This window comes from Schistocerca piceifrons, chromosome 4 (assembly GCF_021461385.2).
Source record: "Schistocerca piceifrons isolate TAMUIC-IGC-003096 chromosome 4, iqSchPice1.1, whole genome shotgun sequence".
Classification (NCBI taxonomy): Eukaryota; Metazoa; Arthropoda; class Insecta; order Orthoptera; family Acrididae; genus Schistocerca; species Schistocerca piceifrons.
In genome coordinates this window covers 188,619,314-188,633,549 of record NC_060141.1, presented here as the reverse complement: position 1 = coordinate 188,633,549, position 14,236 = coordinate 188,619,314, and the positions used below count along the sequence as shown (strand labels likewise).

Genomic DNA, 14,236 nt, shown 5'->3' with positions numbered 1-14,236 from the left:
AACTGTCGAGTACAAACTGTCATTAGAGGGCAACATTCAGAGAACCTGTTGCACTTCAGTTTGGGTAGAAGCTTATTTCCATAGCATCCCATAACTTCAGTTTTTTTGGATATTACACCAACTAAGAGCTGTTCTCAAGTTCAATCATGATGCAAAAGTATAATCAGAAATAGTAACAGGATACACATGCACAAAATGTACAACATGATTAAGAGAGAAGGAGAGAGATTCACTGATGTGCCATCTTTTTATATCTAAAAAGTAGAGGATGCCTAACTGTACTCTTAAAATCTCCGAAGCAGCTTGAAAATTGGGCATGAGTGATTGAAAAGACGCATTCCATAAATGCAAACATTTAGGTTAACTCTATTGTAGCGAGAGAACATTATTGTATTAACCCAGTGAAAGATGTGCTGCCCTGTTGCAGCATATCATTACCAAAGAAATGCTTTAGATTTGGAGGAGCAACAGATAACAGATGCATTATGAAGCTAGTCAATAGGCATCATGAATAGGCTACAGCCCCTGTAACAACTTTCATATTATGAAATTAGCCAGAGGACTTTAATATATGCTTGCCTCCTTAATAGTGTGGCCACATGCACAAAACATGTTGTGGTGTTTTAAGAATGTTTTAAGTGGCAGTAATATGGCCACTCAGTGTTTTCATACAATATACAGGAAAAGCATGGAAAATGTTGTAAGACAGCTCATGAAGTGGGAGTCATGTCTTTACTTTCTGGATCAGTTTCTCTGGTACTCATGTGGCATGTACACAACATTTCATGATATTATAAGAGCAAAAGAAGATGAATGAGACAAAAGTCACCAAACAATTACCTTATGCTGTAGCAAAAAAATTGTATAGATTGGTGTACGCACTTTCATTTATATCATCCATTACCTCCATGGATGACTATCACCAAAGTTGGTTCATATATTCAGGCATAGGCAAGTGGCATAAACTTAAATACTAGTCTCTGTAAGTTAAGGGTTGCAAAACAATTATTATGTCCACCCGTGCCAGCCGGAGTGGCCGAGTGGTTCTAGGCACTTCAGTCTGGAACCGCGATACCACTACGGTCACAGGTTCGAATCCTGCCTCTGGCATGGATGTGTGTGATGTCCTTAGGTTAGTTAGGTTTAAGTAGTTCTAAGTTCTAGGGGACTGATGACCTCAGATGTTAAGTCCCATAGTGCTCAGAGCCATTTTTTTGTCCACCCATAATTTCTGATGTTAGTTTGACTAAAAATATTAATTAGAGATGTACTTTCCTCCTCAGATAAATGAATTTTTACAGATTAGAAATATCTTTATGTGATAATAAGAAGTAAAAATGTCTATGAGTAATCTTAAATTATTGATTTAACCATCAGACTGTTCTTTATTCTGTACTACTTTATTGTTTTATTTAGTACATTATTGAAAAAGGAACATCATGTAATGATTTCAATATAGAAAGAATATTTTAATGACATACTGCATTTTAACACTGCAGCCACTTATTTCATTTTAGTGTTAGTTTTTCAGTGCTTAGTTCTTATTTATAAATGAGTTTATTGCAGTATAATCTAGATTTTTTTGACAGCTTGTCATGCTTTCCCTTCATTTCTCTGTTGATTTATTATTTATCTGTATCAAATTTATGAACACTTGTTGCTAATCATATACTATCTTAACCAGGTGCTTCCTTCTGTCATCAACTATAATGCCATATGGACACTTCATCCATATTTGGGAAGGCATTCGAGTAGCTTGTGCTGTGCTGTCTGGATTCATCTTCCCCTTGAAGATGTTACTGACAATATTATATCCTGAATTCTACTATTTCACAGTTCTTCTTGATGTAATGGCATATTTAGATTTGTAAGTACAGAAAATTATTTTCATTTCTTAACTAAAAGTGTAGTACACTTACCTAAATATGTATCTCAAATTAATGTGATATTATTACTTTATTATTACTTTATTACTAAATCTGTGTTGTTTACCAGCCATGACTGGACAGACTGTGTCAAGATTAATTACATATATACATTCAAAAAAATATTCACAAAATTAAGTCATTTATACTTAATAGAAACAATATTTGTTTGTCCATTCACTTTGGTCACTATTAAAGAATTCACCAATGGAGTACAATGGGCATTCTTTCACGTCCTGTGCTACTCTCCTTCTGAATGTTCCTAGCGGCATGGATTGCACTTCTTGAGGCAGTGAGTTGAACATTTTTAGGGCAACCACTGGAAAGCTGTCTTGCATTCCCGTCAGTTGACACCTGGGTATTTCGATGCTCCTCTTGTTACGGGTATTGTGATTATCTTGTCTCATGCTGAAGACTCCTTGGTTTTCTTTCACGCTGATGAGACATAAAAACACATGCTGGCTGAAGACTGTCATAATTCCTAACTGCTTGAATATAGGCCTGCAGTGTTCCTGTCTTTTGCTTGATGTGATTATTCTGAGAGCTTTTTTCTGTAGAATTAGCACGTCCTTACAGCCTGCAGAATGTCCCCATAACAGTAGGCCATAATTGATGTGGTTATGGAGTAGGGCATAATATACTGTTATGAGATATTGGTCACTCAATACACCTTTTAACCTCATCAGAAGGTATATTACACGGGAGAGCTTGGAGCACAAGTACACTGTGTGTTCATTCATTGTTAGTTTCCAGTCTATCATGAAGCCCAACAGTTTGACAGCCTCCTTATTATCATGGCAACCAATGTTGTTAAGGGATCATATCTCAGATGTTGTAGTTTTTCTTCATTCATTTCCATTTTATTTTTGATGAACCATTCTTTAATGTTTTGGAAGAGTACACATGTTTCTTGGAGTGATTCTGCAGCAGTTCTTCCATTGGCCAAAAGGCTGGTGTTATCAGCAAACTGTAACATATTGTTGTTATAACCCATATCTTTGAAATAAATAAGGAACAGGAGAGGCCCTATGACTGACCCTTGGGGTACTCCATATTCCAGCTTTTGATCTTGTGATGTTGCTCCAGGTATTGATACCACTTGTCTCCGGTTTTCCAGATAAGACTGAAAAGTTACCAGAACAACACCTACGACACCATAACACTTGAATTTATTGTGCAGTATCTTGTGGGAAATGCAGTCAAATGCCTTGCTTAGATCACAGAGTATCAGTGCCACACTTTCTCTGTCTTCGAATCCTTGTCTTATTTTTCTGGTTAAGTCCAGTGCTGCCGTAAACATTGAGTTTCCCTTGCGAAAACCATGCCGTGTGTCCTGGAAGAGCTTATTTACTTCAAAATAATTCTGTAACTGGAGTTTCATAACAGACTCCATAACTTTAGCTAGAATAGGAATGATAGAAATTGGTCTGTAGCTGGACACTTCACATGGGTGACTGTAGACTGGTACTGTCCGTGCTAGTTTAAGAAATTTTGGGAAGACACATAGAAAGAAGGATCCTTTATTGTATGATTATATGATAGCGGAACAAACACTGGTAGCAGTTACTTCTGTAAAATATCTGGGAGTATGCGTGCGGAATGATTTGAAGTGGAATGATCATATAAAATTAATTGTTGGTAAGGTGGGTACCAGGTTGAGATTCATTGGGAGAGTCCTTAGAAAATGTAGTCCATCAACAAAGGAGGTGGCTTACAAAACACTCGTTTGACCTATACTTGAGCATTGCTCATCAGTGTGGGATCCGTACCAGATCGGGTTGACGGAGGAGATAGAAAAGATCCAAACAAGAGCGGTGCATTTCATCACAGGGTCATTTGGTAATCGTGATAGCGTTACGGAGATGTTTAGCAAACTCAAGTGACAGACTCTGCAAGAGAGGCACTCTGCATCGCGGTGTAGCTTGCTCGCCAGATTTCGAGAGGGTGCGTTTCTGGATGAGGTATCGAATATATTGCTTCCCCCTACTTATACCTCCCGAGGAGATCACGAATGTAAAATTAGAGAGATTCGAGCACGCACGGAGGCTTTCAGACAGTCGTTCTTCCCACGAACCATACGCGACTGGAACAGGGAGGTAATCACAGTGGCACGTAAAGTGCCCTCCGCCACACACCGTTGGGTGGCTTGCGGAGTATTAATGTAGATGTAGATGTAGAGGATAAGCACTTGTTAATTGCTATAGATAATGACTGAGTAAGCTCTAGAATAATTTTCTTCAGCATTGTGTAAGACATACTATAGATATCTTCGCTCTCTTTGTTCTTGTATGACTTAACTATTTTTATGATATCCTTAGGGTGCACTTCCTTCCAGTTTTCAAAAGTGCTACTGGTTATGTCTCTCATGTGACTTATGGGGACTAAGCCTGAGTCAGGTATTTTATTAATAGTATCTTTCACTATCCTAACAAAGTACTGATTGAAGGCATCAGGGCTACCGGAATTTAAGGCTGAGGTGGGCTTTTTTCTGCACTCGTTTACCAGATTCCATGCTGCTTTGCATGGATTGTGAGACTCTTTAATGAACCTGTTATTGTATCTCTTTTTTGACTCCTCCACTTGTTTCTGTAAATTTGTTTGGCTCTTACATAGTTACAATGAAGCAGGTCTCTAGATCGGAGATCTCTAGCTGCTTTCATACGGTCCCTGAAAATTAACACAATGCATTTTAATTTGTTTAGCTCAGGGGTATACCACATCTTCTCTATAGTAGGTTTGTCCCTTCCTTTAGCTTTGCCTGTAGGATACTTCTTGTGGATTTCTGGAAATAAATCATCAAATTTAACTTGTAATGATTGGAACAGACATTCGAATGAAGCACTGGCCCCCATTCCTGCAATTTTTTGCTGCCAGTTTACACTTGACAGGGCTGTTTTAAGGTCATGTAGTCTTTCTTCTTTTATGATCCTTTTACTAAATGTGTAACTGGAGTGCCATGAGCTTGGCTGCAGTTGACTTGAGCATTTCATACTTATTTTCATTACTAATGCACTATGGTCAGCAATCATTGGTTCAACTACACTGATATTATAGTCCCACATATTGAGGTTAGTGATAACTGTGTCTAAGCAGGCATCACCTCTTGTTGGCAGTCAGTTTGTAACAAACAGCCCATAGCTATTTATCAAAGTCATGTTGACTCTCTTTTTAGTGCTTCCATCACCTATATGTATGTTGAAATCTCCACACAGTGCAATTTTAGATTTAAGAAGTGTTCAGTAGGAAAAACAGGTTTCCATTTGTGCAATGAAGTTTTCAAAATTACCATCTAGTGAGTGGTACACAAAGACAATAATAAGGTCAATATCTGTTAACACTAGTGAAGCTAATTCTAGATCTAGGTCTGTGGAAAAGTTTTTTTAAGTCTATTTCCTTTACACTAAGAGTATTGCTTTCATATACAGATTACATGGTAAGAATGTGCTAGGTGCTAAACCTTGTTCTTTCATGCAGCATAATTATTTATTTTGAGATGATCAAAAACCATGAGAAAGGATAACAGTCATATTCACAATAGATTCCTTGAGTCTTAGTTATTGTGTGATTCTTTAAAGAGTTGAACTTCCATGTATAAAATAGCTTAAAATATCTGTTTTTTTACAAATGAGGTAATGTATTTAACATTTGAAGTTAAGAATGTAAATGAAAAAATGTAGGAAATGTTTGAAATTACGTTTAGAGTTTGTTGGAGTCCACTAAGTGCACTATTTATCAAACACAAAATGAGTATAATCTGGGTAATTTGCATCCTGTTATCAGCAAGCCATAGTTTTATGCATCTCATTGCCTATGATGTGTCTCCTTACCATGTGTTGTATAGCGACATAATTTCACAAATTTATTGGTATTGTGGGTATTATCTGCAAAGAGCATTGCGAATAGAATTTGTAAATTTATGACAAATGCTGAAGTATTGTTGTGTGAACAGTGAAACAGTGAAATACTATAAATTTTCTACATTTCATCATTTTTTGAGGCTGTCAGCATGAAAAAGTTTCGTGAAGGTTTGAAATCTTGTATAAGGTTTGTTGGAAGTAACTAAGTGCCCTCATTCACAACTATCAAATGATTGTAAATAAAGCTGATTCAAGGTATTACACTGCTTTTAACTGTAATACTTTTATTACTTTGTTAAAACTTAGACATGAGATTACTCCTTCTTGATGTAATAGTTATTTAGATATGTAGGAACAAAAAATTATTTTCATTTTAGTATAATTACCTAAAGGCATATCTGAAATTAATGTTGTAATAGGTCGTTTCTGCAGTTTAAATTTATGAATTTGGTCAGTAATTGTATGAAATATTTAAAATCAAATTTTTGTTGCCCCTGGAAGCCATCAGACAGGCAAACAGGCACCCTGAAATGGGAACAATAAACCATGCACCATTTATTGGGATAAACATTTACTGTATGATTTAATCTGTATGATGGGGCCTGTTAATGTGGTAATTTATTTACATGAAACATGTAATTACATGCATAGCAATTGATTGTACAATAGATACAACAGTATACAATCTAAATTTATTTTATAATAATTATAGATGCTAAGGTATACAGTCTAAATTAATTTACATAATAATAAATTAGATTTTAGTTTTGACTGTAAGCTTTAGTAGGACTGCTCAGTGAACCATGATTTTATGTTTTTTGAATTGTTCACCAGTTAATGGTTTCAGTTTCCAAGGTAATGTATTAAAATATTTTTCTCCCTTAATGGACTGACTATTTCTAGTTCTTTTGATCTCTTGTTTACCATATGATAATTTTGTGCATATCTGCAGCTATGTTCATGAATTTCTGCATTGCCACATGTATATTCCTTATCTTTTACAGCTAGTATTACTTTTCAAACATATACATAGACTATAATAGAGGGAAACATTCCATGTGGGGAAAAAAATATATCTAAAAACAAAGATGACGTAACTTACCAAACAAAAGCACTGGTATGTTGATAGAGACAGTAACAAACACAAACACAGACACAAAATTCAAGCTTTTGCAATCCACGTTTGCTTCATCAGGAAAGAGGGAAGGCGAGGGAAAGACGAAAGGATGTGGGTTTTAAGGGTGAGGGTAACGAGTCATTCCAATCCTGGGAGCGGAAAGACTTACCTTAGGGGGGAAAAAAGGACAGGTATACACTCGCACACGCACACATATCCATCCGCTCATATACAGACACAAGCAGACATATGTAAAGGCAAAGACTTTTGGCAGAGATGTCAGTCAAGGCCCAAGTACAGAGGCAAAGATGTTGTTGAATGACAGGTGAGGTATGAGCGGCGGCAACTTGAAATTAGCGGAGGTTGAGGCCTAGTGTGTAACAGGAAGAGAGGATATATTGAACGGCAAGTTCCCATCTCCGGAGTTATGATAGGTTGGTGTTAGTGGGAAGTATCCAGATAACCCAGATGGTGTAATACTGTGCCAAGATGTGCTGGCCGTGCACCAAGGTATGTTTAGCCACAGGGTGATCCTCATTACCAACAAACACTGTCTGCCTGTGTCCATTCATGTGATGGACAGTTTGTTGCTGGTCGTTCCCACATAGAAAGCTTCACAGTGTAGGCAGGTCAGTTGGTAAATCACGTGGGTGCTTTCACACGTGGCTCTGCCTTTGATCGTGTACACCTTCCAGGTTACAGGACTGGAGTAGGTGGTGGTGGGAGGGTGCATGGGACAGATTTTACACCGGGTGCGGTTACAAGGGTAGGAGCCAGATGGTAGGGAAGGTGGTTTGTAACCTTCACAATCATATATCAATAAGTTCAATAATATGTAAAAAGTAATTACAGGAAGTGTGTAGCCTCAATCAATAGTTACACACTCTCCTTGAGTACACACACACAGTCACATTGACCGGGGGTACACAAAACTGAGTTAAGCATTAGTTTGCCCACAACTCAAGTTCCTGTGACATATAATATTGCAGTACTTGGGATAAATACAGGTAATGAGAGTCAGAAATAGGATTGAATGTTGAAATAATAAAATAGCTTGAGGATCAAAATCAGTGTATGAAATCAGACATGTACCCATCTTGTTATACTGTCTATACTAGTAAATGACTTCCACACTAGTAAATGACTTCCACAAACTAACCTGTGTACATATGGGCCTAGAAGATTCATTTATTATTGATGAAAAAGTACATAATGTAGTGGAAAGTTAATCCCCCTAATTTCAGTCACAGCAGTGATGTAGTTGTCAGATGCTTGAGTACATTATCTAGCAGCAATGATCTCTTGTGAATCAGCTGGACCAACGAGGGTGCAGCCGTACAGCAGTGTGGGGAGTGGACCCACCTACATCTTTCAGTTTTCTCCCTAGATTTTTCATCCAATGCTCCACAGATAGGTTACTTAATGTCTAGCATTCACATCAAACCCTGAAACATTGTTCTGTGTGCTAAGTATGCTGTTCAGTACCTTCCTCACATTTCATGGCATATTCTCTGGCTGTTTGTGTGGGGTTGTTGCATCCACCATTGGGCACCTCCACACATGATGGATAGGGGAAAGCTACCCAGATATGGGTGGTACTAGGGTAATGAAATACCCAGGGTGGACCAAATACTAACACAGGCCTAAACCCATTATTGTCTGTTCTGGAATACAGCAGCTAGTGGTCAGCCTCTGTTCACCTATTTGGTGTGGCTGCTACAAATATCTCGTCTTTAACAACTGTGACCTCCAACAGAGGTCACCATGACCACCATCAACTTGAAAAAATCATGATGGAACAATGGGAAAGAGACCAACTACCCCAGGCCCCAGTGAATTTACAGGTTTTTCCTGATCATTGGATTCTGGGGGAACAGGAACACCATGAAATAGTGTGAAGAGTTGGAGCTTCTCAAAACCTCTTCACAAACATTTTATTGGCACACTCAACACCAGTACATGGTTAAGAGAGACAAACGTAAACAGCTTACTGATGTGCTAGAAAAATTTCAAATCAAAATACTGACAATACAAGAGACGTGTTTTACTGATGAGAACCATTTAAACATGGAAAACTACAAGATATACCAAGGAAAACCTGCTGTCAGGTGGGGAAAATCAACAATGTTTGGCACAGGATTTGCTGTACACAAATCTGTCATAGACAACATCATAAACTTCAATTCAGTATCAGAAAGAATCTCCACAATAACCTTCAAATCAGGAAAGAAAAGATACACAATCACCAACGCACATGCACCTACAAATGATCACAACAGGAAGAGACCACAAGAAGGCCAAGACTTTTGGGAAGACATGGAAGAAATGCCAAACAAAGTACCAGAAAGACACATCAAAATTGTACCAGGAGATTTCAATGCACAACTAGGCAAAGAGAAGAAGTACAAGCAAATCATGGGCCCACATACAATACACAAATGCACAAACAAGAATGGGGAGCATTTAAAAAATACTGTCAAAATTTTAACTTAAAATTTATGTTGACACAATTTCAGAAACAAAGACGAAAACTCACAATGTGGAAAACACCCAAAAACATGTGGGGAGAATCCCAATTCCACCACCTAGTCATAACAAGTAGAAATACAAGTGTAATTCTAAATGTGAGAACTCACAAAGGGTTCCACGAGTCTGAGCATCACTTGCTACAAGTAATCTTAGTATATCCATAGTTGAAATGGATGACAGTGGGACATCAACTGGTATAAATCTATATTGTTGTTGTTGTTGTCTTCAGTCCTGAGACTGGTTTGATGCAGGTCTCCATGCTACTCTATCCTGTGTAAGCTTCTTCATCTCCCAGTACTTACTGCAACCTACATCCTTCTGAATCTGCTTCATATATTCATCTCTCAGTCTCCCTCTATGATTTTTACCTTCCACGCTGCCCTCCAATGCTAAATTTGTGATCCCTTGATGACTCAGAACATATCCTACCAACCGCTCCCTTCTTCTTGTCAAGTTGTGCCACAAATTCCTCTTCTCCCCAATTCTGTTCAATACCTCCTCATTAGTTATGTGATCTATCCATCTAATCTTCAGCATTCTTCTGTAGCACCACATTTCGAAAGCTTCTATTCTACACTACATACAAATACTTTCAGAAATGACTTACTGACACTTAAATCTATACTCGATGTTAACAAATTTCTCTTCTTCAGAAACGCTTTCCTCGCCATAGCCAGTCTACATTTTATATCCTCTCTACTTCGACCATCATCAGTTATTTTGCTCCCCAAATAGCAAAACTCCTTTACTACTTTAAGTGTCTCATTTCCTAATCGAATTCCCTTAGCAGCATCCGACTTAATTAGACTACATTCCATTATCCTTGTTTTGCTTTTGTTGATGTTCATCTTATATCCTCCTTTCAAGACACTGTCCATTCCATTCAACAGCTCTTCCAAGTCCTTTGCTGTCTCTGACAGAATTACAATGACATCGGCAAACCTGAACATTTTTGTTTCTTCTCCATGGACTTTAATACCTACTCCGAATTTTTCTTTTCTTTCCTTTACTGCTTGCTCAATATACAGATTGAATAACATCGCGGACAGGCTACAACCCTGTCTCACTCCTTTCACAACCGCTGCTTCCCTTTCATGCCCCTCAACTCTTATAACTGCCATCTGGCTTCTGTACAAATTGTAAATAGCCTTTCGCTCCCTGCATTTCACCCCTGCCACCTTTAGAATTTGAAAGAGAGTATTCCAGTCAACATTGACAAAAGCTTTCTCTAAGTCTACAAATGCTAGAAATGTAGGTTTGCCTTACCTTAATCTATTTTCTAAGATAAGTTGTAGGGTCAGTATTGCCTCACGTGTTCCAACATTTCTGCGGAATCCAAACTGATATTCGCCGAGGTCGGCTTCTACCAGTTTTTCCATTTATCTGTAAAGAATTTGCATTACTATTTTGCAGCTGTGACTTATTAAACACATCTGTCAACACCTGTTTTCTTTGGGATTGGAATTATTATATTCTTCTTGAAGTCTGCTTACCCGTAGCTCCTCATATCTTTACATGTACAGTGGACATTTTCACAAAATTCTTACTATGCTGGATCTTGTCTCTAAAGTGTTCAGATATACCACAAATTGGACTACCTGTAACAATCAAACAGATATTTTCCCAATGATCAGTCTTAATTTTAATGTAAGAACACACAAAATGTGAATCATCTTCTCTGTTGTCACTGCATGCAAAAGAGCACTTTAAATTTCATAAAATGTTATGTCCACACATACTGGTCCTATGAACTTTACTAGTATCATAACATTACTTTGGTTACTCATATTGTCAGGTAAGGATTGGACATAATCGATTGATTCCAATACTTGTTACAGAAGGAACACAAAATGCATTACTGTGAAAATTACACTTACTGCTTAGATCTTCTGTCATTTCTTTCTACTAGTTTGGATGCAAATTCTAACCACAGCTACCTTATTCCAGAATGCACATTTCTCTTTTTTATCATTAATCTGGTCCCAAAAAAACTTTAAAAAGTTTTCATCTTTATTATCTAGACTCACACATAGCTCACTTTTACTGTTTTGATCATTATTCTGCATAACATTGAAGAAAAACTGTTTTGACTGGATTAGTATTCCATTGCTCTCACTTACAACATCACATACACCACTTATCTTACCTATATTTGCAACATCATTCACAAATAACTCTGAAACTTTTTTATCCTTAAACTCCACAAATATCGATACTTATCGTCATCATATTTCTCCAAAATTATCTCATCACGACACCAGTAACAATACCATTCTCATCTTCATCAAGTTTACTTACTGCACCTACATTCATTTGTAATAAGCCATAGCCTCAGACTTACCAACTTCAGTTATTTCACAGCTCTCATTCACATCTACAACAAAAATATCACCTAGTTCAGGCCCAATACAGTCATCACCTGATTTACATACATCAATAACACTGTTTTCCGAGCAAGAGAAGAAATCATTAGTATATACTACATCAAAATTCTCACTACTCTCACATTCTGGTTTATCATTCGCACCTACACCATCATAATTAAATGCAGTATCACAAAACTTTTGATAAAAACATAAATGAGAAATCTGATATCCCTCCTGTTCAATTTCAGATACATCTGCCATATCATTAACACTGTTATTATTGTCTGATTGCAGGTGTAGCTTGGGGGTCCTGTACTTGTTGGGTTTCCTTGCCCCAAAACTGTAGACCTTCACTGAGGTGAACTGTCATTTCCTGAGTAGTGACTTCTATGTTGTTTCTTCTACTGAAATGCCAATGGTTATCTCTATTATTCCTATCCTGATGATGTTCAAAATTTCTCTCTCTTTTGACACTTGGATCCTGGTAGAAGCTGCCATTACCTCTGTTTCAGTAATTATTCCCATTGTGGTTTCTATCATTACTACTATTATGGTACATACTTCTTTCTACTGCCCTATCCAGCCAGTCAACATATAGTAAAAACTGTTCATGACAGTCATGAAGTGCATGTACCAAATCTCACTGCAACTTTTGTGATAATCTCCTTTTAAGTGCATCAGTCAAGGTCATTTTAATAATTGGTTTCTCAAGGTGTGTTAATTTTTTAAGTTGGTTCTTACTAAACTCTTTCAAAGTATCGTCCATATTCCTATAAATACTACCATAAAAAATTCACTTTTAAATTCTCCCGTGTTCAGCTTCTGAACAAAAATTTTCTCAAATCTTTGATATATTTCCCATTGGCTTATATTTAAATTTACCCATGATAGGGTTTTCCCTACAAGATGTCCTTTAACAGATTTAATTTTTTGAATGTCATTCATGCTTGACACTAAACTATCTCTACAATGGTACAGAAAATCCGCTGGATGTAAATTGACTGGTAAAAACTTTTGATAGAAGTGTTGGACCATGCAATACCATTGTTTGTGCACAGACTTTGGCTTGCTTGAATTTCTTGAAATGCTGAAATTTGTTTACCTAAAACAGTTACGTAAGTTTGCATAATGTTTTCAATATTTAAATTTTTTTGGTTTAAACTGGTGATGTTTTGTTCCATTTTTTCTGCTATGGACTTCTGTTCAACTCTGACATCATCAACATTCTTTGATTATGTCGCTGATTACACTATCAACTCATTTTCCAAAACAATAAATTTATTTTCTAAAATATCAATTTTTTCATTCATATTTTTTAATCACACTGACAACTAATTTTTCAGCTCTGAAACTTGATTAGCAAGTTGGTCCATTTGACCTTGCACTTTGTCTAATTTACTATTGTTATGTGGCTTCATTTTGTCTATCTTTGCCAAAATTAACTGCTAATTATCAGTTTTTACTGTTTCTTTGCTGACTACGATTTCACTTGGCTCAGACAGGTACTGACTAGATCCTACAGCTTTCACCTCTACCTTGTTCCTACCCTCATCTCTATTCATTTTGTTAACAAGCACTCAAGTCCAAAAGACAAATTAATTTCACAAATAGGTCATACTTATCTTTCCATTTTGATGTCTCTGGTTGTAGTTGTAAGGTCATCTTTCATTTGATCCGGTCTGTCATTGTTGGTAGTACATCGTCAGTGTTGGAATGACTTTGTTGGGCAGACCTCAGTCTTCTTTCTTTGCATGATAGAAACTCTTTCAGACCTTCATATTTTAGGTTCTCAAGGTTCCAACTAACTTAAATAATTTTGAAGTAAGCTTGTGCAACTTATTTTTGTTTTCCCAATAATTTATTCTCCCACATTTTACCATATCTCATTGTCTTTTGAATCTTCACATTAACAAAGCTGAAATTACATTGTTCTTACAAAATATAAAATCATGTCTGATCACATCAGATGCATGCCTACTAGTACTTCAGCCTGCAGTAAAAGCAATATCCCAAAGGGTTTACAAATTTTGTCAACAAATGGATTCCTATTAATTCATATTATTATTTTGTAAATGAATCCAGAAATAAACATAATAAACAGTACTAAACTGCATAAGTTATAATAGAAATTTTAAGAATACCAAATATATCATAATTTCAAATGTTTCTAAAAAAAAATAATTTTAGCTGTACATTCAGAGCTAGTACATATTGGTCATAACAAAGAAAATAAAATAATTTCTTTTTATAGATTTTAGGTTCAAATATAACACATTGTGTACAAAATCATACGAAATTTTTATAAAACAGCTGAGACAATACTGACGTGTTCAGAATTCAAAAATTAGTTCTGGTATTGACTACTTCTATTGAGGAAAAGTAATGCTAGAGGAGGGTGTCCCTTTACAAGCTGTAATAATATTCTTGCAGTTGGTAATAATA

At 36.6% G+C, this 14,236-nt stretch overlaps 1 protein-coding gene across 1 annotated transcript in view; it reads left to right on the top strand.

The window, feature by feature from the left end:
• The window catches only part of LOC124795333, a 340,686-nt gene that overhangs the window by 291,568 nt on the left and 34,882 nt on the right, over nucleotides 1–14,236 (top strand). The window contains exon 6 of the mRNA XM_047259314.1: nucleotides 1,685–1,867. Coding sequence (XP_047115270.1) covers nucleotides 1,685–1,867 — 183 coding nt within the window. The remainder of the gene's footprint in view (nucleotides 1–1,684; nucleotides 1,868–14,236) is intronic.